Source organism: Ambystoma mexicanum, chromosome 1p, assembly GCF_040938575.1.
Source record: "Ambystoma mexicanum isolate Mex_15411 chromosome 1p, UKY_AmexF1_1, whole genome shotgun sequence".
Taxonomy (NCBI): Eukaryota; Metazoa; Chordata; class Amphibia; order Caudata; family Ambystomatidae; genus Ambystoma; species Ambystoma mexicanum.
This window is the reverse complement of record NC_090921.1, coordinates 573,078,936-573,104,884: the sequence shown is the minus strand read 5'-3', so window position 1 is coordinate 573,104,884 and position 25,949 is coordinate 573,078,936. Positions and strand designations below refer to the sequence as shown.

Sequence of the window (25,949 nt, the reverse complement as noted above, 5' to 3'; positions counted from 1 at the left end):
CTATAGGGTTCATCATTTTGGCGTATAGTGTTAGTAGACGTCATTGCACCCTCGACAACAAAGAAGGCACCCCCAATTCATACCTAATGGCAGAGATGGTCACTGCATTAGGTACGCCAGTGACCCGTCTCCAAATCCTGCCCTCAATTTTTTCCAGAGTGTTTAGAACACCCACAGCAGATAGCTCTAGGACATAGATTAATTTCGGCTCTATCTTTCCGTCAAAGAACATAATCGCCGGTTTCAACGAGCACCGTCCAAATTTGCGGTCGATTTTTTACAATTTGAGCTTCATGCATCTTAGATTTTTGCATCAGGATATCAATGCCCAATTTGATTCCCTTGCTTGCTCCAAAATGGAAACCCAGATATTTAACATTCCCTGATGTTTTAATAGGGCTCCCTTCGATCAACCAAGAATGGTGGTTTTTGTTAGATTTTACTTTCGAGAAGGCCAAGATTTTAGTTTTAGCAGGGTTTATAATGAGACCATTATCTTAAGCATACCTGGCAAAGCTATTCAGAAGTCGCTGCAGACCGACCTGTTAGATCAAATATCAGAAAGTTGTCTGCGTATGCTAGCCATATGATTTTATTACTCCCATCTTTAGGGGCTATCAGTCCTTCATTAGCTAAGCAGATCGCTAAATCTGACATGTATTGATTGAATAGGCAAGGGGCTAGGACACATCCCTGCCTAGCCCCTTGGTAACACCGAATTCAATCTGATAGATCCCCTTTTGGCTCAGTCGAACTTGTATTCCACTATTCTCATGTACCCCTTGAATGAGCCTAATCAGACCAATCGGCAAGCCCCAAGTTGCCAGTGTAGCCCAGAGTTTACTATGGACTACACAGTCAAAATCCTCAAAGGTCGATTGAGGCCATGAACGTACAACCCTTCGGTCTTCTCCAGGCAACTTCTTGTATGCATTTAAGGACCGGCCCATTGATAATAGTTGCATGTCCTTTGCGAAACCCTGTCTGCATTTTATCAAGAGGGTGGGCCTCCTTTGCCCATTCCTCTAAATGTGAGAGTAGAAATAAAGAAAAGATATTGCAATCCGCATCGATTAATGAAATAGGGCGGTCATTCTTAGGATCTGTTCTACTCTCACATTTATAAATGGGGATCACATGGGCCGTGCACCAAGATGCTGGAATGACCCCTGTGCTGAGGATGTCTTTGAATCCAAAGTACAGCAAATTTGCCCATATATTGCAATCTGCCTTAAAGGTTGCACTATTTAGACCATTAGGTCCAGTTGCCCATGATTTTTTTACATTTAGTTAATAGGTACAGAATGGTCTTAAGTCCAAAGGGGCCTCCCATTTAGGGTAATCCTGGTAATCAATAGTGTCCATTAACTCCTCAAATTGATCTTTTGTGGCTATCCCAAATCGGCTCTCAAAGACTTCAATCCAGTTTAGTTCCGAAATTGAGTTTAGTTGGATAATGGCAGAATTGGGGTCTTGACCATTAACTAACATCCAAAAGGCACTAACCTGGGAATTGATCAGCACCCCTTTCGTCTTGCTGTAATAAGAAATGTTTTATTGACGTGCAATACTTTTTATATTTCTGTTTAACTTTTCTAGTCAAATTAGTTCGAGTTGAATTATCCAGATCTAATCTTTTGGATGCCTCGCACCTCCCTCATAATTTACTTTACTGTGGCCAAATTCTCCTTATAACAATGGTCATGTCTCACACGACCAGTCCCTCTAGTTTTTGACCTTAGATGGATATTCAAGGTCAGAACACCTATGAGACTAAAGATCTCATTTACATTAAAATTATTGATTTTCCAATCTAGGGTAGTGGTATTCAGTGTGGCCCATAGGTTTTCGTTCAGTACGTTGATGTTTATATCAGTCCATCTGACTGAGTTCCCTGAAGCGTTAATTGTCACTTGGCTTTGAGATCTAAACTCTCTGATGTTAATTGGCATATCAAAGCCAGCCGTCAAGATACTATGATCACTCCAGACATTTATAGAGACAGAGAATGACACAGTGGTTCATCAAATGATTATCTAGATATATGTAGTCTAGAAGGGACACATTTGTCCCCTGGTGCCGAGTGTGCCAGGCCGACTAATTGGATTTGGTTCATAAAGTCCCAACCAAAGTTTGTAGACCAAGGGCCCCCAAACCCAGATACCATATTTTCCCGGAGTGCCTTTTCATAAGTATACCCTCACAATCCAAGTGAGAATCGCAGAGTTCCCAAGGGGATTCATGGAAACAACTGTCAGTTAAGATCACCAGCTGCAATTATTATACCATTTCGATGTAATATGGCCCATTCATCCAGAATATGGCACACTTTCTCAACAAAAACCTCCACACCCGAAATACCTTTGTGCCAATATATATTGACCACCAGGAGCTTCAAAGAGCCATCCCATGAGGTAAGGTCAACCCCTAGGGCTCCAAAATGGAGTCCCTTCAATAATGACAACTTTCAGACCCAGAGTATTTTCCACTGCTATGAGCAGGCCACCAGAGGGCCTCCCCCCTCCACTACTTTTCGCCTGTTGTGTAAATATTTTATAGCCATCTAGGACCGGAGCCTCAAGCAACCATGTTTCCTGTAAGCAGACACAGTTGGCAGTTCTTAAATTATCCAGACAGCTACGATTAGTACACAGATGGGAGCTGCTCCAGATTCCAGGAACAGAGAGATTGATCTTTGCACTGTGCCCTTGGGAATAGCAAGCCCATGAGACGTGTTTCTGCCGACGGGTAGAAATTATAGTTGCCCAATCAATCACCTTTCCAGAATCTAACCCAGCCAATAGGCTCGTACCAATGTTCTCCATACCCACTGGGCGAGCCCCAGTTCTCAAGCTATCATTTTTGCCTGAGATTGCCCTTTCTTCAACCAGCACCTGTTTAATCTCCAGTTCATATAAATGTGCTTGCAACAAAAAGTACCAAACTTGTGTGTTACAAATATATTGACACATTTCCTGAATGCTGATCGGCAAAGTCCTGCATTATGTCTACCTGGACCACATTTTGATTATTTTGAAGGACATGTCGGTGGCATTTTAGATATGATATTAACCTCATTGTCCTCCTGGCACACATTTGATTGTTATGTTACACTGATTAATAAATTATGCAAAATGTTTTTTGCTCATCTACTTTCTTATACTACCACGTAATGTTGATCTGGATGCCAAATTATCCCAAGAGTGTCTACAAAGAGCTGTCCTGATCATGGTGGGATGAGCCAATAATGTCAACTTCTAATGTAATCTTTGGGGCATTTTGGGGATTTGGTAAATGCTGGTTCCCTCCTTGATGCACAGATTACAGTGGAATTCTTCACAATTGGTATTCCTGTGTTCCTATACTGTACACCTCTTACTAGATTAATTGATCATTACTGTTAGTTTGGATTATGCTAACGGCACCTCTTGTTATCAGAATATCTAAGTGCCTGGCCTGAAACATATTCTAGAATGTGTTCACCGATCCACAGCAGCCTGTCGAACCCTTTTGTTCTTGAACTAAACTTTTCTATTCTAGACTGGGCCACATTTCTGAGTACTGTTTGGGAATGTCAACCCACGGAAAAGCAAATCAATCACCTGTCATTAAGCCACTGTCATGTAACTGGAAAGCTGGAACACATCCTGTACCTGTAATACATACACCACATGCTATGAACTACCTATTTCACTGCTAAACTGCTTCACATAGACGATCCATTTTATGCCAGACACATTTAGAATATAGCTTTCTTTCTTCAATCCTGAAATGAGATCCTCCAAATGGATCCAAAGGCAAAACATTAGTTTACCTCATCTACCACACCCATTCAAAAGTCTGTTGCATTTAACCTACTTTCCCAGTGTTTTATCTTCTACTTAATTCATTTTTTCTTCACATACTAAGTTCTTAGCACACTGGATGGGCCACAACACGACCCACCACCAGACAAGCCAGCCACCTTGAGACCACTATGGGGGGAGATTTGATATGGTAGAGAAGCCTTCTTAAATAACACAAGTTTAAGCATTTGAAAGCTCTTTAAAAGTAGTCCTTGTTCTTGACACTAACACATTTTTATTTTCTTGTAGATGTCGCACACAAAGCCTTACATTAGGAAGAAATCAGTATTGATCATGTACAAAGTGTTCCTGAAGTACCCAGAATCTCTCCGGCCTGCTTTTCCTCGCCTTAAAGAGAAGCTTGAGGATCCGGATCCTGGTTAGTCGGCTTTTTATAAATTCAGTTTAAAAATATATAGGTACATCTTGCATGGAACTGCACCAATTGTATATAGCAGTGTCTATTTTTATTATTAATGTATGCGTATATGTTCTGTGTTTTTCACAGTAAATTACACAAGGTACAACATGAAGTTGTCTTGGAATTGCATCTGTTTGATGTGTTTGGATTAATGTCATTAGACTGCCTCTGATGATTTAACCCAGGACAAAGCATGGAATGTTTACCATCCACTAAGAGTATGTCCATGCAAAAGGTCTGATGATGATACCCCATGACACTGTTGACATTACACTTGAATTATTTTTCTGGGATGAGCTAAGATATTTAAAGCATTTAAGAGGTCTTTACGTTACTGAACTACTGCGACTCGCTATTGATCGGCCATTGGTTGTGTGAAATTTGTGTGTTTAACCTTGGATGCAGAGTTTACTGTTTATTTTTTGTTATGCATTATTCTGTTTTAGTTTAAATTTTAAACATTTAACAAAAAAGTACAATCAAAACATCAATACATTAAAACTCAATTTCCAATAATCTCTGTACAAAAAGCTCAGTAACTGATGCATCTCAATACAAAAGAAAACAATTCATAAACCTATATCAAGCAATGGATTCCCCAGTTAGACGAAAAAGGGAACATTTGAATAATATGACATTGGTTAAAAATATGTTGAATGGAAGTAAAATGATAAGTTAGTTAATTCACTGTAACTTGATTAAAAGTCCCAAAATACACACAAATCATAGTCTGAATAAGAATCCTATGACTAACTTCTGATGTGACTAAAATCACAAGATAGGGTGATAACCAAGTGACCATCATACATAGGTATCAAAGCTAAACAAGATGGTCATTGTATCTTAATTTCTGATGTTTGTCAATCAGTTTAGAATCCCATGCTGTGCATAGTCCAACATCCAGTGGTATCCGCAGAGTATTGCACCTTGTCTTTCGAGAATCGAAACAGGACGTTGACATGGGCGTGCCTGTAACACTATCCCTACGTGACGTGTAGTGTACCCAAGATCCCTCACGCGTCAAGGTCCCTCAGATAGTTTTTTCTGCCCAGATAACTGGTCGCCCTTATGCAGAGTTCGTAAAGAACATTGCTATTGTCCAACCGACCTTTGGTCGAATAATTCTATAAAATAGTTAAGATCACTCCTTCCGTCCCTTATCTCGACGGCTGTTCCAGTCTCTGCCGAAGACCTGCGAGAACTTTGCCGGACTGTGATCTTGTCGGCGTTCCCAACCTATACAGTAGGGCGAGTGGGGTCGGGGTGGACATTTCATTTCAAACTGAAAATGCCTTTCCTTTTCCTTCCTTTTTCCCGTTTGGTCTTAGTCACTCTGTGTACCCTCAGCTATGGAGAGGACTCATTTAGATTTCGCCCTATTTGTAAGAGCAAATTCCCATGGAAGGATGAGCACAGATGGTATAACCGGTGCTTGCCCCTCGATCACAAAGAGGGGTGTGCCCCAAGACTTTAAAGGAGCGTAGGGTAAAACGGTGGGCGGCCTACGGTATGTCCAAGGCCGAAGTTTCTCCTACTGCTGCTACCACCGAATGTGACGATGGCGAGAGTGACTATCAGACCTCTGAACCGGAGGTGTTGACCTTTCAACGGAACGCTCGCGTTCCGCATCGTCTTTCCCCGGCCCCGATAAGCACGGCATAAGCTCTGCTATGGGGAAGTCACACCCCAGCGACAAAGACGGACACGTGCACGGCACTAAACACACAACCCCAAGCCTTCGACCGCTAACTCCGGTGATACCCATCGATCGCCGGGATCGGCAGCCCTCCCCGCAGCCGCGTATGCGGCTAGTGACTGGGCAATCCAAGACAAATGGCGCCACCCCAACAGTACATAGTTCCGTGAACACGCATCACAAGGAGGCATACGGCGATGAAAAATTCCGGCTCCGCCAAGGACTACAATAACTCAAGCCAAGGCCTTAATACCGCCGAAAATGATGGCGCTACCGGAAAAGGTGGCTGATAAAGGCAAGGCCCCGGCTCTGCCAAAAAAGACTATCGTCGGCTGTAACTACACGCCTCCCGTCTGAGGAGGACGTCGAAGACAGCCTGGCAAGAATTGTCTGCTGATTCTCAAAGACAGCAGTTTAGGGACTCTTAGTAAGTTTCCGAAAGGCCCAAGGATCTGCCAAGATCTAAGGAGAGCGTTCATAAGTCGAGAGAAAGACACAGGGATACCCCCCTCACCCCTTCATCGGTCCCTCCAGGGGAATTCTCTGAAGGAGAAGGACTTTCTTCGACGTTAAGGCAAACACCTCTACAGTTTTCGACGGAAGACAGTGCTAGAGACACCTTTTCGACGGAAGACAGTGCTAGAGACACCTTTTCGACGGAAGAAAGTGCTAGAGACACTTTTTTGACTGAAGAAAGTTCTAGAGACACTTTTTCGACTGAAGAAAGTGCTAGAGACACGTTTTCGACGGAAGACGGTGCTAGAGACACTTTTCCACCTCTAGACCGTTCTAGGTAGTCAGTCTGGACTACAGAAAGGTTTGAGGACTGCATGGAAAGGCTGGACAGGTTTGTTTCACGTTCAGAACAACCTACACCAAGAAGGCCAAGGGATGAAAGCCCTTTCAACCCTAGAGCTAAATTCCCTTTTTGACCCCTCTTTTGAAAAGGATATTTATAATTATGACCTTACTGAAGAAGCCATTCCACCAGTTACTGTAGGGGAAAATCTTTTCTCTAGCTAAGATGAACATGAGCCCATTGAGGGCAGTGGGGAGGACCCAGATATGCGTGACCCTAAACCATGGCAGTTCCCAGAGCCACAAGATCCAGATATTCTGGCTTTGGACTCCCCTCAAACCACCCCTACAAGAAACCACTCTCCAATTGATGATCAGTTGATGTTTAACGTAATGTTACGTAAGGCAGCTGAACACTTTAAAATTGCTACTGAAGAGGCAGCCCCTGAAGCCGACTTTGTTGAAGATGTACTCAGAGAAGCCACCAGCCAGCCAGGCTATCCTTCTCCTCAATTCGATTAAAAAACACCTGGCTCCCTCCTTAGCAACACCTGCTCTCACAAGAGATGTAAACCCAAGAATTGAAACTCTTTCGCCCTTCGCCCTCACATCCTCTACGTATTAGGTCATTCCACCCCAGATTCTTTGGTAGTCACTACCACAAGAAAAAGAGCAGGGGTCCCTTTGTCAACCGGCGAGGCACCCCCCCTTACAAAGAAGGGAAAATACTTTACGCCCTTGGGAAGAGGGTTACCACAGCAGCAGCGTACTCTACACATATCGCCAATAACACCACTTTATTGGCCAGTTACGCCGATGCGCAACAGGCTTTAATACAAGAAGGCCTACAAGAGGCTCCACAACCGCTACAAACCCGTCTCCTCACCAGTCTGTGAGGGTAGGCAAGTTAACCAGAGCATTTTAAAGAACACTTTGGATTCTGCCTTGACGGCCATTCGAGCACTGGCTCAGGGCATACTCCTGAAAAGACATGCATGGCTTCGGAACTCAGGATTTAAACCCAAGACGCAAACGTCGCTTATAAACAAACCTGTTAGGAATCCAACTTGTTTGGGAAGGTGGCCGACAAAGCCCTAGAGACTGCAAAAAAGGAACATGACACCCTAAAGAGTCTGGACCAAATTACTCAGACCCTTCATAAAACGAGGATTTGGAAACGGAAGGTTTTTTTCATGGCCAACGCTTCACTCATCAACAATACTCTTCAGGAAACAACTGGAACCTCCACAGGGAACCAACACTTACACCACACCGTATCCCCAAAGGGGACAGCGCCGTGGAAAAGGAAGGGGCAGAAACCCTACCCCCAGAGGTTCTCCAGCCTCGGGTTCCAAATGACCCAAGGATTCGGGTCCCCCTCCCATGCCTCCATGGTCGGGGCCGGCTTACATTGTTCCTTCAGGCATGGGAGGGAATAACCATGACCAGTGGGTGCTAAAAACCATAGGCCACGGGTACTGTGTATAGTTCAACCGGTCCCCAAAATTCAGACCTACAAAACGACGATTAACACCAGAACATATTTGCATACTTCTTCAAGAAGTCGAGATACTGGAACAAAAAGGAGCCATAGAAATCGTACCTCTATCCCGAGTAAAAGAAGGTATTTATTCAGTGTACTTCCTTGTACCCAAAAAGGATCTAACCATGCGCCCTGTTCTAGATCTGCGCCCAGCGAACAAATTTGTAAAACCACAAAAGTTCTGCATGGTCACCCTGCAGAAAGTAATTCCCCTGCTCACACAAGGGTATTACATGGCAACTTTGGACATGAAACATGCATTCTCCAGCATGGGGTCTGGCATGGATTCACATGCTCATGAATATTCCCCGTCATCAGGCTGGGAATCCTCGGTAAAGAAAAAACCAGTATCAGTTTCGTTTCTGATCTGTCTTTCGTAGTAGTAACCAATCACTGGTCTCTGCGTCATACTGACCACAGCCAATGACTGCCCTCTACCTAAGCACCGCCTCTGGCAGCCATCTTCAGATTTTTACCGCACGTTCATGTGTTGGGTTCCTCGTGCTATTGCTCTCGAGCGTTAGTGCTATTTTTTTCACGTTTTTTGCTCAAAAACTTTGTTTTTTCGGTCAAAAGAGCCTCAAGCTCCACCGACTCTCCATCCGAACAACGGGGACCCGTGTCGGATTCGTCTGCGCCCCCTCAAGGGTGAAGATTTCGTCGAGCTACGCTTTGGAGGACTCCAGAAGCTTCTCAGGCCCGGACATGGCCCAGGAGAAGGGAAGCTCGACGCCCGGAAAGCTGTTCAGGGTCTGCCCTGGATGCCAGCTGCAGAACGTCTTTAAGGAGGACGAACACTCCTTTTGTCTCTACTGCTTACATGAGGACAAGACGCACGTGGAGAAGGACTGTGCGTTTTGCGGCAATATGTCGGAGCGGACCATGAAGGACCGCCATCAACGTCTCGCCAACTGGCTGGAAGGGAAGAGCCCGTCAGGCGAGAAGAAGAGGAAGAAATCCGTGCGGTCTTCTAAGACCTTTGAGGACGCCCCGGCGACGGGGGTCCAACACAAGGCCAAGCACCGCGAGTCCGCTGGCACCGGGAGGGCCGAACGGTCGGGCTCTACGGGCGCCAGGCAGGGCGCACCCTCCCCGGCACCATCAACCACGAGCCAACGCTCTGGGTCGGGTTAGAGGAAGGGCGAGCACCCGGCAAAGCTCCTGGAGAGGCCCCGGTCGAGCTCGAAGGCCTCATCGGAGGGGGAGCGAGGCAGTGTCCCCCCCCTCAAGGATAAGGCGGTGAGCGCACCTAAGGTGGTGAAGGCCTTAATCCATCCGGCCAAGCCCTCTATCGATACTGTCGCGGCGACCCTGGCTCAGCCTGTGGAGGCTACACCAGTGGTGGCGACCTCGGGGTTCAGTCTCCCTGCCACCTCGGAGGGAGTCCTCTTTTGTGCCCATCGATAGGACCCCCGTGAAATCCCCGGCGGGGAAGAAAAAGGGGGGGCAGGGCGTCGTCGTAGATTCGGCTTCAACCTCGGAGGAAGAGCTGATCGAGGTCTTAAGCCACGGCCTTGGCGTGGAAGAAGACCGGCCCGTCGGGATGGATCCCGACGCAGGTGACGACGACATCGTCGAGGGTGCCGACGGGGCCCCTGATCGCCTGTCGGATTCCCCTCTGCCAGCGCCGCAAGACAACTCGGCGGCCATTTTGTTGGCTATACAGTCCTTATGCTCAGAGATAAGGACGAGACTACCGTTGCCGACGGAGGAACCTCTCCCGTCGGGGGATCCTGAACCGGGACCTTCTGGCGTTCCCCCGTCCAAGAAAAGGAGGATTCACCCTCCACCTCCTTTTCAGCCGTCGCGCACCGTCCAGCCCTCCTCCCCGTCCACCCGAGGGGATGATACGGGGACTGACACGGCAGCGACGGGTACGGACGACGAGGTATACGACGAGGATCTACCGTCGTCGCCTCCCACCAGGGCTTCTCCGCCCGACGAGATTGGTTCGTTCCACTCCATGATCCCCAGGGCATCCGAGCTTTTCCAACTCTGCCCTGAGGAGAAGAAAAAGGAAGGATTCCTTTATCAACGGCGCGAGGCCAAGAGGAAGACGGTCCTCGCGGTGCCTCTACTGGACGACATTTGGGATGAGGGCCTCGCCCTCCTCAAGAACCCTTCCACTACGCCAGCTAGAAGAGACCGGTACGAGAAGAAGTACCGGGTCCCGGACGCGGCCCCCCCTGTGCCTCCGGGCGCAGCCTACCCCGGACTCAGTCGTCTCCGCGGCGGCCAGGAAGAAAGCGGGGGGGGGTGCGGCCTCCACATCGACTTCCCCACCGGACAGCGAGGGAAAGAAATTGGACACTATGGGACGCAGGGTCATCTCGTCTGCAGCGACGACGATTAAAGCGGCCAACGCCTTGGCTATCGTGGCCCGCTACGACAGGGAGCTATGGTACAAACTGGCTCCCCTGCTGGACTTCCTACCGGACGACAAGAGGGCGGATGCCCTGGAGATCCTACAGGAAGGTGAGGTGGCGTCGGACCACGCCATCACTATTGCGACGGACATCGCCGACACTGGGTTTCGCCAGTTGGGCAACGGCGTGTGCCTTAGGCGGCATGGATGGCTCAAGGCTACGGACTTCCGTCAAGACGTACAGACCAGAGTCCTGGACATGCTGTTCGATGGGAACAACCTGTTTGGGAAAACAGTGGACGATTCCCTTCAGGCCATTAAAGCGGACACTGAGACGGCCCAGGCCCTTGGGGTTCTGCAGCAACGACGGACGCCCTTTCGGAGCAGCGGAGGCAAGGGCGCCTCCAAAGGTTCCGGCGGCGGTTTCTCCACCTACCGTCAAGCGGCCCGCTTGTCGTCTCAGGAGGCCTACAGAGGACGAGGCAAGTCTGGCGGACCCCGCTGTCGTCGCCAAGGAGGTCAAGGCGGCAAAGCCTCGTCGAAACAGGATTGAACCGACCGTGGGGTCGGGCCCCCACCGATGCACCCCGGTGGGAGGCCGGCTGGCAAGCTTCATCAGCTTGTGGGAGTCCATCTCCACCGACCGTTGGGTGCTGGACGCCTTAGTCCGGGGCCACGCGCTCGAGTTTCAAAGAAGGTGCCCGCGCGTTCCCCCCCGTGGCCAGGAAAGAGCTTCACGTCCCTCAGCTTCTCCGGGAGGTAAGGGCGATGCTCAGGAAGGGCGCCATCGAACTCGTCCCAAAGAGGCTTCAGGGCTCCAGAGTTTACTCGAGATACTTCCTCGTGAAGAAGAAGACGGGAGGATGGCGCCCCATCCTAGACCTGCGACGTCTGAACAAATTCATCAAGGCGCAGAAGTTCCGGATGGTCACCCTCCAGCACGTCCTGGGTCAGCTGGAGGAAGGAGACTTCGTGTCGTCTTTGGATTTGGAGGATGCCTACTTCCATATTCCCATCCTAAAGGGGCACCGAAAATTCCTCAGGTTTGTGGTCCAAGGGCGTCACTACCAGTTCAAAGCCCTCCCCTTCGGAATACGGTCGGCACCCAGGGTATTCACCAAGTGCCTTGCACCGGTGGCGACGCAGCTGCGCCGCGAGGGGATCCACGTCTACCCCTACCTGGACGACTGGCTCATCCGAGCCAAGACGAGGGAGCTCGCCGTGCAGCACACGGCAAGGACCGTCCAACTTCTCACGGACCTGGGATTCTCCGTGAACTACGCCAAGTCCCACCTGGTACCCGCGCAAAACGCACTGTTTCTGGGAGCAAAGCTCGACACAGTGTGCCTTCTGGCCTCCCCGTCGGAGGAAAGGACCAGGTCCATCCTGGGCAAGGTACAGCGGATGTTGGTTTCCGACGCGGCCAAGGTGAGGTCCATCAAGTCCCCCCTCGGAATGATGTCTTCTTGCATCTACCTCATTCCCATGTGCAGGCTCCGAATGCGCCCGTTGCAGGAGTTCCTGGATGCGCGCTGGATCCAAACGACGGGCGGCTTCGAGGAGAGGATCACACTCGACGAGAGTTTCCGCCGAGCGGTCCGGTGGTGGGGCACCCGCGCGCATCTGACGGCGGGCATGGACTTCCAGACCCCAGACCACCAGGAGACAGTGACCACGGATGCCTCCCTGGAAGGGTGGGGAGCGCACACCGAAAATCTGCACGCGAGAGGCCTTTGGCTCCCGACGGAGAAGTCCCTCCATATCAACGTCCTGGAGCTCTGTGCAGTGTTCTGGGCCCTCAGGTCCTTCCTTCCGTCCCTCAAGGGCAAGGTGGTGAGGATCTTCACCGACAACACCACCACCATGTTTTACATCCGGAAACAGGGCGGATCCAGGTCCCCAGCACTGTCCAAGGAGGCGCAGGACCTGTGGCATTGGGCCGTCGCCCAAAGGATGTTTCTGGTGCCGTTTCATCTGGCAGGGATAAAAAACACCATTGCCGACTCACTCAGCAGGGAGCTGCGCTCGTGCCACGAGTGGGAACTACGGCAGGATCTAGTGGATCGCCTCTTCCGACGGTGGGGCACACCCCAGATCGACCTGTTCGCGACGCCGACGAACTCCAAGTGCCGGAGGTTCGCCAGCAGGTTTCCCCAGGCGAGGAGCATGGGCGATGCTTTCTCGTTCCCCTGGGAGGGCCTGTTCCTCTACGCGTTCCCTCCTTTGCCACTGCTAATCCGGCTCGTCAACCAGCTCAAGAGGTCACGGTGCAGGATGATCCTCGTCGCACCTGCGTGGCCGAGGCAGATATGGTTCCCGGACCTTCTGGACTTGTCAACGTCCCCGCCAATCAAGCTGCCGGTGGACGCGGATCTACTCTCCAGGGAAGGAGGCGCCATCCTCCACCACGACCCGAAATCGCTGAACTTGCAGGCCTGGCTCCTGCAGCGCTAGAGTTTGGAGGATACGACATACCGGCCGACTGGAGAGAGGTTCTTGCAAAGGCCAGGGCGTCCTCGACTCTTAAATGCTACGGACACAAATGGAAGAGGTTCTCTGTCTGGTGCCACGCACAGAAGATTAACCCTCTACGGATTACGGCTCCCCAGGTACTGCCGTACCTGCTGACGCTGGCCAAAGCTGGACTGGCACACGCGTCCATCAAGATTCATCTTGCTGCGATCTCCCGATACACCAAAACCACGGGGCGGACGTCCTTGTGGTCTCATCGTCTGGTGAAAGAGTTCATGAAGGGACTGTTCAGATCGTTCCCGCCGGTGAAGGCTCCGGCCCCGGCGTGGGAGCTCAACGTGGTGCTGACCAAGCTCATGGGACCTCCGTTCGAGCCTCTGCACTCGGCCCCGTTGAAGTTTCTGTCGTGGAAAACAGCGTTTCTTGTGGCCATCACCTCTGCACGACGGGTGGGAGAGATCCAGGCCCTTTCTTGCAAGGCCCCGTACTTGACTTTTCACGACACGAGGGTAGTGCTCAGGACGCACCCCTCCTTCATGCCCAAGGTACCGTCGGACTTCCATCTCAACGAACCCTTGGTGTTGCCTGTGTTCTTCCCGTCGCCTTCGTCGCCGGCTGAGAGGACTTTGCACTCGCTGGATGTGGCTAGAGCGCTGAAGTTCTACGTGGACCGCACGAAGTGTTTTCGGAAGACGTCCCAACTCTTTGTGAACTTTGGACCTGTCAATCAGGGGAAGGCTCTCTCGAAGGCTTCCATTTCCAGATGGCTCTCCGGCTGTATCATGTACTGTCATCGGTTGGCAAACCGACCGCTGCCTGGCCGTCCGAGAGCCCATTCCACCAGAGCGATCGCAGCTACCACGGCGTTCCTTTCTGGTGTGCCCCTGCTGGACATATGTAGGGCTGCTACGTGGAGCTCCACGCACGCCTTCACGAAATTCTACTGCGTCGATCGGGATTCCAGGGAGGAGTCCAGGGTCGGCCAAGCAGTGCTGCGCAACCTGTTCGCCTGAGGTGAGCCTGGTGAGGAGGTAAGATGCTTAATGTTGAGTTTGATGTGATGCTTAATGTTGAGCCTTTGGCACCTCCCGTGGTTGTGCATGTGTGTACTGCTATGTATTCTTTATTCATGAGCATGTGAATCCATGCCAGACCCCATGCTGGAGAAGGAACAAGTTACTTACCTGTAACTGTTGTTCTCCAGCATGGGTCTGGCATGGATTCACATGCGAACCCTGCCGCCTACCCCTCGGCGGCTCTTCACTTGGTCATACTGCCACTTCACGTGCTTCCAAATCTGAAGATGGCTGCCAGAGGCGGTGCTTAGGTAGAGGGCAGTCATTGGCTGTGGTCAGTATGACGCAGAGACCAGTGATTGGTTACTACTACGAAAGACAGATCCGAAACGAAACTGATGCTGGTTTTTTCTTTACCGAGGATTCCCAGCCTGACGACGGGGAATATTCATGAGCATGTGAATCCATGCCAGACCCATGCTGGAGAACAACAGTTACAGGTAAGTAACTTGTTCCTACTTTCATATTTCGCTGTTGCCAGTGCACAGAAAATACCTCAGATTTATGATACAGAACAAGCACTATCAGTTCAAGGTACTACCCTTTGGCATAGCATCTGCAAAATGGGTATTTTCAAAGGTACTAGCAGTAGCAGCAGCACACCTGTGCAGGCAATCCATTCCATTATATCCTTACCTCGACGACTGGTTCATAACAGGGGACTCTTAAGAGACATGTCTGTTAAATACTCAAAAGACGATAGATCTTTTAGAAAAAATCCAGCCTAGACCCCAGTCAAGTCAAACAATTCCTAGGCGCTCTAATTCAAACAAAGGACGTCCCAGTCTTCCCCTCCAACGAGAGGGTTCAAAACATGCTATTTCAAATCCCTCACTATGTAGCCAGTCGAAAGGTAACAGTATGCAAGGCCATGCGTCTGCTAGGAATGATGGCGTTGTGTATCTACTTGGTTCCTCACGCGCGCTTTCTCATTCGACCAATGCAAGAGTGGCTAAGCAGTCAGTGGTGTTAGGCCAACGGACAGTAGGAGCATTTAGTAGTGGTCTCGCCGGCCCTCGTTCTCTCGCTATGGTGGTGGTCGAGGGAAAACCTCTTGAAAGGAAAATCCTTCGCCACTCTAACTACAGACGCCTCCCTCAGAGGGTAGGGAGCCCACCTGCTTCAGCAAACAGCAAGCGGAGTTTGGTTGTCAGACATAGCGTCCAACCACATAAACCTGTTGGAACTTCTGGCAGTGTTCAAAGCACTAAAAGCTTTCCAAACACAACTGCAGGGAAAGACTATCCTGATCCTCAGACAGCACCACAGCCAGGTACTATCTGAACAAACAAGGGGGCACTCATTCTCCAGGGCTGTCCAAACTGTCTCAGAACATTTGGAAGTGGGTTCTCAAACGCAACATGTTCCTGTTATCACAACATGCTCCAGGGGAACTCCATCTTCTGGCAGACTTACTCAGCAGAGACTTTCCGTTGCCCAGGGAGTACGAATGACGATTATACTGAGACATCGTCGCCAACGTTTTCGCACAGTGGGGCTTTCCAGAGATCGATTTGTTCGCAACTCTGGAAAACACTCAATGCAAAGATTACGCCTCCAGGTATCACCAGAATCGATCCAAAGGGAATGGACTCTGGATAACATGGTCAGGGAAATGTGTCTACGCTTCCTGACCCCCTCCCCCCGACTCCCCTTCTCAACAAGATTGTGCACAAGATGCACCAGGAACCAGTCACAATATTATTGGTGGCACCCATGTGGGCTCGCCAACCCTGGTTCGCTCATCTGATGGAGATGTCCCTATCTCCTCCAGTCAAACTGCCTTGCCCGTACAACAGGTCACAAGACAGAGGGGACACACTTCACCCATGCCCCAAGACACTGAACTGGCTCCTGAGGTCATTGATTTTGGACACCTGCAGCTCCCTCAAAGATGTATGGACATTCTCAGGGAAGCAAGAAAACCAAACACTAGATATTGCTATTCTAGTAAATGGAAAATGTTTGTCATCTGGTGTAACTCAAGGAGCATCAACCCAATCGACTGCTCTGCCACTCACATTGTTTTATACCTAACACACTTACTTGACTCAGGCCTAGTCTTCAACTCAATAATGGTGCACATAGCTGCACTTTCAGCATACACGACATCACAACAGAAGTTGTCATGGTGGAAGATGCCAGTTATTAAGGCTATCATGAAGAATTCACCCTCCCATTTCTAACCTGGCTTCCGGATGGGACCTAAAGGTGCTGTTAACTAGGCTTATGGGAGGTCCTTTCGAGCCCATGCACAAAGCAAGTCTTAAAAACCTCACTTTCAAGACTGCTTTTTTAATAGCTTTTACCTCCATTAGGAGAGTTAGTGAACTACAGGCACTCTATTCTAGAACCCTTTGTAACCGTTCACAAAGATAGTGATTTTGTGCACTCACCCCAGATTTGCGCCTAAATAGTCAATAGCTACCAACGTTCTTTCAAAATCCTTCAAGCCTGGGGGAAAGAACCCTGCACACAGTGGATGTACGCAGAGCTATCATGTTCTATATGGAAAGAACTTGTCCACTAAGGAAAACTAATCAGTTTTTCATTTCAGTGGCCACATGAAGAGAAGGAGACGCAGTCTCTAAATTCCCATATTTGTAGATGGATTGTCCAATTGCATTACACTCTGCTACAATCTTGCTAAGAGAGAACTGCCTTTCAAGCCTAGAGCACATTCCACTCAATGCACTGGGGCATCCATAGCATTCATTGCAAATGTTCCCCTTGAGTCCATTTGCAAAGCGGCAACTTGGAGTTCGGTACACACCTTTACAAAACACTATTGCCTAGACACTCATTCTAGGTCTGATTCTCCGGTGGGACAAGCAGTACTAAGACAGCTTTTCACTACTGTTCCTTCTCACATCCAACTCCGGGCACTGCTTGCTAGTCTATAAACAGCATGTGATTCTAAGCAGATTAACACGTATCAGAAGACCTTCTTTACTTAACGTGAAAGCATTTCTGATGATTGTATCTGCTTAGATTCACATGCGCCCACCCTTCCTCCCCGCTCGGATGGAAGGAACATGGACGTCTTACTACTTTCTCTCTTTTCTGTACTCACTCACGATAGTCATAGGCTCCCTCATGGCAAAAACAATACAATTGGAGGGACCTTGACGTGTGAGGTATTTTGGGTACACTACACGTCACGTTAGGGCTAGTGTTACAGGCACACCCACGTTGCTGTCCCCTTTCGATTCTCGAAAGACCAGATGCAATACTCCGCAGTGACCACTGGATGTCAGACTATATGCACATCATGTGAATCTAAGCAGATACAATCATCAGAAATGCTTTTGCGCTATGTAATGCATATCATACACAGTACATACATATGTTAACCATCAATTTAGGTAAAAATTAACTCGTACAATGTCTATTTTTTGTCTAATTGAACATTCATCTGTAAGAACGTTAATCATCAAGCTTGCAGCACATATGCCATCCTCACATGCATACATATTATGTATATGTATGCTTACATTGTCTTGATTTTCCATTCTCTATGATGGTGAGCAACCGCTTCGGATGACAGATCTCAGTAATAGAAACTTACATTTCCTATGTTCACTTTCAATATAGTGAATCTTATCAATTCTGTGTGAATATTCGACACAATGTGTCCTTCAAATTGATAGTACGGTTGATTCAAGGACAAATAACAATGAGAGCCTTTATACTGTCTTCACTGCTAGCCACAGATGGTTTTCGTTTTATGGAATACACGCCACAAAAATGCACAATATCTGCTTTCAATAACAAGCTGTGCATTGAACCATAATTAAATATTTCAAGTATCCCGCATAGTAAAATATTAACTGCCATTTTAAAGTTATCAAGGCGCCTGGCCCCACAACATTTATGGATTCTTTCAGAGATGTACCTAGGCGAGTTGCATTCAGGGTCAGACTTTTTTTGCTATGGTGGTAATTTTGTGGTAATTTCTTTTATAGTATTGAGACTGATTTCAGAATACTGCCTAATAATTATATCACCAGGGTCACTAAGAACACACAAATACTGGACTTGATATACTCTGAATATATGGCTCATGCCATCCTGTGCTATCTTATGTACAATACCACATTATGCCCTTTTGGCTGTGTTTCAACAAATGCAAAGCATGCAATTGAAATACAGCACATTCATTCAGCCTCTTTAGACAAAACAATTCACTGCGGCTACTTTGTTTTGAGATATTTCTTACCGCACGTCTGCATCTCTCTATGTATGTCAAATCAAAGGGACTGAATGCAGAATAAATGAGACTAAATTACTTTTTTGAATGTGTTCTTTATCATAAAATAGTATTATGCAAGCTACACAGTGACACTTAGGCCCACATTGTACTTCGCAGTGCAAGTAAGTTTTTCTTGCAATGGCTTTCAGAGCTCTATCTGTGCAAAGCTCTGCCAATTGACCTTGGCTTCGTAACAAAACTTGACAGGGTATATATACATTGAATAACAGTAGCACTTTGAGAAATATAAACACAGTAGTACATGCACGTTGAAATTCAAATCTCTAATGCAGCCCCTAAAATGAACTGAACTGTCTACCCTGTGCTACATAGTATCATTCACAGCACCTCAATTAACCTCATATTTACCTAAATCTGTTGGTGATATTCCTGACTCAGCTTGGCAGTGTAATCTTCCCCAGCCTTTCTGCCTCGCACAGGGTCAACCCAGATAAGGATTCTTGAGACTGCATTTTTCTAAGGATTGTCAGCCCAGGAGAGACGGCCTCAATTTCAGCCTTCGCTCAGCAGACAGTCGTCTTGCAAGTACCGGACTCAGCTTGCTCAGCAACCAGCCTCCTTCGTCCGTCAGAGGAATGCCCCTCTACTCTGCCCCCAAAACCCTTTTTATGAAACTCCATGTCATTCACGAGCACCTCCACTTGTCCAGCTCATCCCACTAAAGAAATAACGCGATTTCCCTTTCTCATTGTGCTAACTGCATTGCTGATGAGAAAATGAAACATTTATCTTGCTCTTCCTGCTCCATCCCATCCAACCTAAAACAATCCTGGGTAATACCTCTCCTAAAGAAGCAGACCTTAGACCCACTCATCCCCACTAACTATCGACCTATCACTACAGTACCATTCCTCCTCAAAATACTGGATAAGGTGGCATATATACTGATTCAGAAATTTCTCGAATTGCATAATATCCTAGGAGTAAGATCATCTGGCTTCCGCCCTTTACATGGGATTGAAACCGCCTTGATTGATTTTAAAAAAAGATTGATGAGCTGAGAGATAAGGGCAAGACAGCCCTCCTCCTGCTTCTAGATCTCTTAGCTGCATTTGATCTTGTGGATCATAAGGTCCGGTGCAATCACTTGAACACAGCAGCTCGCTTCTCCGCAGATGCCATTAAATGGATCTAATCATTCCTGAGCGAGAGAACTGAGGGTCTTCTCACCTTCAGCAGCGGCAGACCTCATCCCTATCACATGCTGTGTACCCCAGGGCTCCTGCGTCTCCCTCACTCGGTATAACATGTTCACCAAACCTCTGTTCGATGATCTGGACCTTCTGGGTATCACCTACACTAACTATGCAGATGATACACAGATTCTCCTCCCTCTTTCTGGGTATTATGGCAGGGATTTGGTGCTGGTAGACAGGGTATATCTCATCTTCCAGGCATGGATGGCCACACATGGAGTATGCCTGTATGATGAGAAGACAGAGCTGATAATTCTGGGCACCCACTCAAACCTCGGCAAACTAGACCACAAATATTCCTCATTTTCCATAGATGGAAATATCATCAAGGTATCCAAGTAGGTTAAAACCCTTGGCTTCTATTTGGACTCGACTATGTCCTTTGACAAACAAGTGAAGTCACTTGCGTCCACCACTGCTTACACTTGTAAGCTCATCAGAGCAGGCAAACCATTCCTATCAAATGATAGCTGTTTGATCTTGGCCAGGGCATTGGTGCTATCCAGGTTGGATTATTGCAAAGCTCTATATAGTGGCGCCAACAAAGCAATCATCCAGAGACTACAAACTCTACAAAATAATGCCTTAAGATCTGAACTGGGCATCAACAAGAGAACATATCTCCGCCACTAGAAGGCATTATAAATGGCTATCCACCCACAGCAAATTCTTGCTGAAAACTGCCTCCTTGACCCATAAAGCACTAAACCACACTGCCTGAGCTATCTCTCAAACAGATTAAACAGAAGTGACATACAGGCCAACTAGAGCTAGCAATACCAATTGTCTTTCAGTGCCAAGGTTCACACTTACCAGAATTGGTGGTAACAGCTTCCCTGTCAAGGCCGCTAAACTCTGGAACTCCCTGCCACTCGAGCTCAGAGCTGACCAACCATATCCTCACTTTAGAAACAATTATATCAACCTGCTCAGTTCCACTGCCCAATAGTGTCCATTTCCCATGTATATCACCCTAGCTCCCCTATGTAAACATACTGCGGCGGTCCAGGACCGGAATCATATTTTGTATTATTGTATATAACATGTACACTTGTATATTCTTCACTTTGCATTCATTGCTGTAACTATACTGTATATTGTTGACATGTTTTTGATTGTAATCTCATGATCTATATTTTGCTCTATCTGTAACATTGTAAGCTGTGCATTCCCATATTGCTGCGCCCTGTTACCCTTGGGTCTGGTGCACATTAGAAATTAATAAACAAACAAGACAAAGCTGTGTCTTTAGTAGAACGGATCTTCACATTTTTCAGTTTACCACACAGCGAAGTTTCAGCCTGCACATTTAAAGTTTATTTTTCTCTGCCATTTTCAGAGCATCATGCCTTTTCATCAGTCTGCATCCAGCTTATTTCATGAGCTAATTTGCACTAAATGTTATTATGGGAATCTGTTACATTAAATGGGGTTGGGTTGATTAGTATGTTAGATTTAGGTTAGTATTATATTTAGTGCATTTCAGTTTATTGAAATAGTATCATGATGCAAAGTGATCAATTTCTAGCCTGTCTTCTGTGCATTGGCCTCTATTTAATTCTGCCTAAGACTCGCACTCTTGTCCAGCAATGAGTTTCACACCCTTGGCCCTAGTTAAAGTTCAAACCCTCACTAAAATGTGACTGTGAAATGCGGAGTCTAGATGTTGAAATGCGAGCCCATGCTCCTACACCATAGAGCACTAGGGCAATAACAGAAACAAAAACGCAAAATGCTATCGTGGGCCAGTTTTGTTGATCAAAGTGTCACTTTACTTCATGATTTGGCTATTGGTTTTCACCATTGTTGCAAAATAAATATTCTTGGTATTTCATATTATCTAAAAAAAAAAAATCCCCTAAGGGTACTATTCAAACAGTCTGTTTCAAAATGAATGAATTGCCATTTGTAAAGATGGGACACTTTTTCATTTTGACTGCCCCAATTGTATGCCCCTGTCCGTCCCTGTTTGCAGAACACATAACCCACACATTGCAGTGCGTGCTAGTGTTCACAAACAAACATTACTGCCCTGGGCATGCATGTATTATTTGATAGGAGTACACAGAATGGAGGCCATCTTTCAGCAGTGTGTTTGGTGTCACATTCGTCTGCCCATAAGGTTCAGATCGGGGCAAGGTGATGATTGCATTACTGTAGAAATAGTTTTTACAAACCAGTGCCAGTCTTTTTTTCAATTTTAAAGTCTGGTATCAACATTGCAAGGAAACCAATTTGTATTGTTTTTTTCAATCCTATTTAACTTCCCTGCCTCACCTCCCCCGGCTCATGTTGGCTGCTGGAGGATTCACAAGATGTGCCTTATGCAAACGCTCGTTTCTGCCCTTGGTCCCCCATGCATTCTTGTCCTGAGTGTTTGGCCCTGGCCACCGCTGGGATGCATGTTTGGCTTGCAGCGATCTCGGTCACAGCGCATTGAAGAATCGGTTGTTGCAGTGGAAGGAGATTTTCCACACTTCTCTTCTGCCCCACCTTCAGGACTTCGTCTCCAGGACCTCTCGTAGAGACACAAGGTTGGCCCTCTGTTCACAGCTCCACAGTGCAGTGACTACTCCGCCGGGGCTCCCACATAGAGGGTTTCCTCGGATTGAGGTTCTGCCAGCCCTTAGGCCTCTAAGGCTACTGGTTCCCAAGCAGAGGGGCCCAGGGGCTGTTTCGGGCGCTCCAGGGAACGACCTGAGACCATCCAGGCTACCAGATCCGAAACTGAGCGGGGATCAGGGGCTCTACCGGGCTGTCCTTGGGAGGGGCTAGCAAGTTAATCATCCTCTTCGACCCCAAGGCCGAATGCCACCTCCAAGAGTCTGTCCTTGGCACAATCCAGCAGAGGTGCCAAGGACGTCAGCCTACCAGAGCTTGCGAGTTAGGGCGTTGTGACTACGGGCCATCTTGTGGAGGGCTGAGCACCTACCAGAGTAATCTTTGAGGTTGATGCTTCCGTTGTGGATGCAAGACCCGAGGTGCATCCTCCCATGTCTGAGGCCTCTTCTGGCTAAAGGCTGTTGTGCCCTCCCGTCCAGGGCGTGGCGCAAGCCTTCAAAATGGCGGAGGGGCACGTGGCGGAGCGTGCCAGGCCGGTGACCATCTTGAATTCAATTTGGGCCCTGCCTGTGCTACCGCCCTTTGAATGTAGCGTATTGTACAGTACAGGTATCTAGTCTCCTCAAGGGTACATCTACCCATCGCAGCCTTATGGCTACATGCTTCAGGCACCTCACGCTTTGACCAGGAGTGAAGTCCCAGCGCCTCTGAGGGCTGGTCCACTAGGAACCCAGCGGCTTGCGAGGACCGCTTCTTCAAGCCCTTCCTCTTAATCATACATTCCCCTCGGATGAAGTGGTTCTTGAAGGATAAAGGATATATTGAATGAGGTCTTCCTGCAGGTACCCCTCCTTTTCCTGAATTGCGGGTCCCTCCCCCGGTCCAGGCCCTACTGGTTGTTCAGACCCCGCCACCTCCTCCTGTACCACCAACGGCCCCTCCACCCCCTACCCGCAAGAGCCATTGGAGCGGTCTTCGGCTCTGGACTTGGGTGGGACCCCATCGGCACCTGTGTCTCAGGCCCTGGAGTCCATTCGTTCTGTGTAAAGGGGATGACGACGCCCAAGACGATGAACCCTCTGCTTCCGTTAAGACCTTTCATCACTGCCTTCAGGCCCTGGCAGAGTTCACCGGGGTCCTTCTGGCCGAGGAAGCCCCCTAGTAGTCAGGAGTGCCAGCAGAGGTTTTGATTAAGCACACCACAGTCCAATCTAGCATCCCTCTACAGAAGGATGTCCTGCTAGTGGCTTGAGGTCTCGGCGAGAAGCCAAGGGCCAACACCCAGATGAACAAGAAGCCGACGGACAGGGAGCCAATTCTCCTGGCCTTTCCACCCACGTTCTTCAGTGGTGACTGCAGCCTCATTATATTCTAAACCATAGTCTTCGTCGTCTTACTCCACGGTAGCAACCTCAAGTTGTCTTTCCGTTGAGGGCAAGGTCCTAGAGTCTTTTTAATTCCATCTCAGGACTGCGGCAAGCCAATACAGACACCCTCTTGGCTGCGGCTAACCAGAAGCTATGGTGGGAGTGCATGCATTTTTTCCCCCCCGACTTCCCTTCGGACAAGCAAGCCTCCTTCAAGGCCGGCCTGGCAGATGCCTATGCCATTGCGCAGAAGTCTTCTGTCTCCCACGTCGACACAGCCAGCAGAGGGCTGTGCCTTGGTCTCTAGATGAAAAGGATGGCGCGGATGCATGCTAGGTTTTCATTGGATGTGCATGAGCGGATCCTGGTTCTGCCCTTGGGGGGCGTGAACCTTTTTCATTTACCAACCGATGAGCTGTTTTTTAGCTGTGACACATTGTATTACCCAGCGCAGCCTCTTCCGAGTGCGATTTTAAATTGGAGGCTGTTCTGCTCTCTGAAAGCACCTGTGGTAACTCCATTTCCTAGCATCCCTAGTAGTCCACATCACAGCACTTATTTTTAAATTCGGTGCGAACGTGCCGCGCAAAAGCGTCAAGGCAGTCCGTAACGGGCGTGACCCAGACTCCTTTTGACTCCCTCCTGCGCAGCTGTTATGGGCATCCAGGAAGTCTGAACGGCTATTGCTGCTGCCTGTACCATCTTTACCGTTGGCGCTTCCCTACCCGGAGACAAGCCATTAGGGATCGTACCCCTCCATTCCGACAGGTACAGTCTTACAACCCGCCCGGCTGTTTGCGTCAACTGCATGCTAGTCTTGTTCCTCCTGCCGCCATACTTGCATCACCCTCTCGCCGCCCATAAGGCTCATTGACCATCAGCCTCTTGATGCGGTCATGCACCTGCAGATACCCGATTTCGTCACTACCTCGATTCCTACTCAGTTACAACCAGTCCCCTCATCAAATAACCTTGCTGGAAATCAACAATCATCTATCAGCAAGCTCTGCTGTACTTTACTAAATACTCAGTCCTTGATTAAAAATGCACTGGAAATTAATCACTATATTCAGGACAACGACCTAGTTCTTTGCTCCCTGACAGAAACTTGGGTCTCGAAGTCCACTGGTCTTTCCCTCAACTTAGCTATACCAGCTGTCTCGCCACGACCGCCCTACTGGGAGAGGTGGCAGAGTTGCTTTCATCCTCAAGGACTCGCTCTCAGTCTGGGTTGTACAAAACCCTGGCTTTGATGGTATTGAGTCCTTGCACTTTACTGCTGCTGATCTCTAAATATCTACTATCAATTTTAAAGCCTAATATCCGATTTATCCTTCTTGGAGATCTCAACTATTGGCTGGGACACAAGGAGAGAGGACCTGTTAGCTGCAGAACTTGACATGGCCCTCTCAGATCTGGGCTTTGCCCAACAAATTCATGCCCCCACACATCAGTCAGGACACACACTGGATTGGGTCACCGTTGCTAATGTCTCTTGTTACGATACTCAGTTCACGCCCTGTCCTTGGTCGGATCATGCTTTTGTTCACTTTTCCATCTCGGTACCTTTTCCAGTCAAAATTAAAAAACACAAACCCAATTTTATTACAATTCACAATTTCAAATGCATTACCCAGGACAAAATAGAACCTCTTCTGGACCCTGCAATCAACTTCACTGACTACACAACTTTACATACAATGTCTTCCAACCTTACTGATAATCCCAGTAGCATCTCCTCCCGCCTGGCACCCGCTAAACCCAAAAAATCATTGGGTCCTAACAGAATTAATCACTGGTTCACAAAAGAACTACACAAATCAAAATCTCTCACCGCGAAGTTATTTCACTCCTGAAAATCTAATCCTAACGCTACTGAAGCCTATATATCGGCAGCAAAATCCTATAAATTGGAGTTAGTGGCTGCAAAAAAGACCTACCACAATATCCAGATTCTTAACGCCAAATCAGACACGAAAGAACTTTTTAGGATTTTAAAGGACTCCACATCTACTCCAGAGCCACTAGGCCCAACGCCACCCTCCGATGCCAAATGGAATGCACAACAAACTCTTGGGCATTAGAGCCGATATTGTTCAGAAACAGTCCGCCATTTCAGACATTGTCCATAACAAACTATAGGTCAGAAATCCTCTAGTTACTGAAATTAATTTCCACCCCATCTCAGAGGCAGACCTGCGGATCACCATTGAACAACTCAAGGCAACAAAATGCAAAGGGGATCCCTGCGCTTACCTGATTATTAAGACCTTCCCTCCACTTTTATTAAAAGCAATATGTAAATTTGTAAATATCTCTATCAGAGGTTTGCATT

General features: G+C 48.1%; 1 protein-coding gene across 2 annotated transcripts in view; it reads left to right on the top strand.

Moving 5' to 3' along the window:
• AP3D1 (adaptor related protein complex 3 subunit delta 1) overlaps positions 1 to 25,949 on the top strand; it is a 2,198,421-nt gene that overhangs the window by 410,579 nt on the left and 1,761,893 nt on the right. For both annotated transcript variants that reach the window (XM_069649511.1, XM_069649512.1), the window contains exon 6: positions 4,095 to 4,224. In XM_069649511.1, the coding sequence (XP_069505612.1) occupies positions 4,095 to 4,224 (130 nt within the window). The remainder of the gene's footprint in view (positions 1 to 4,094; positions 4,225 to 25,949) is intronic.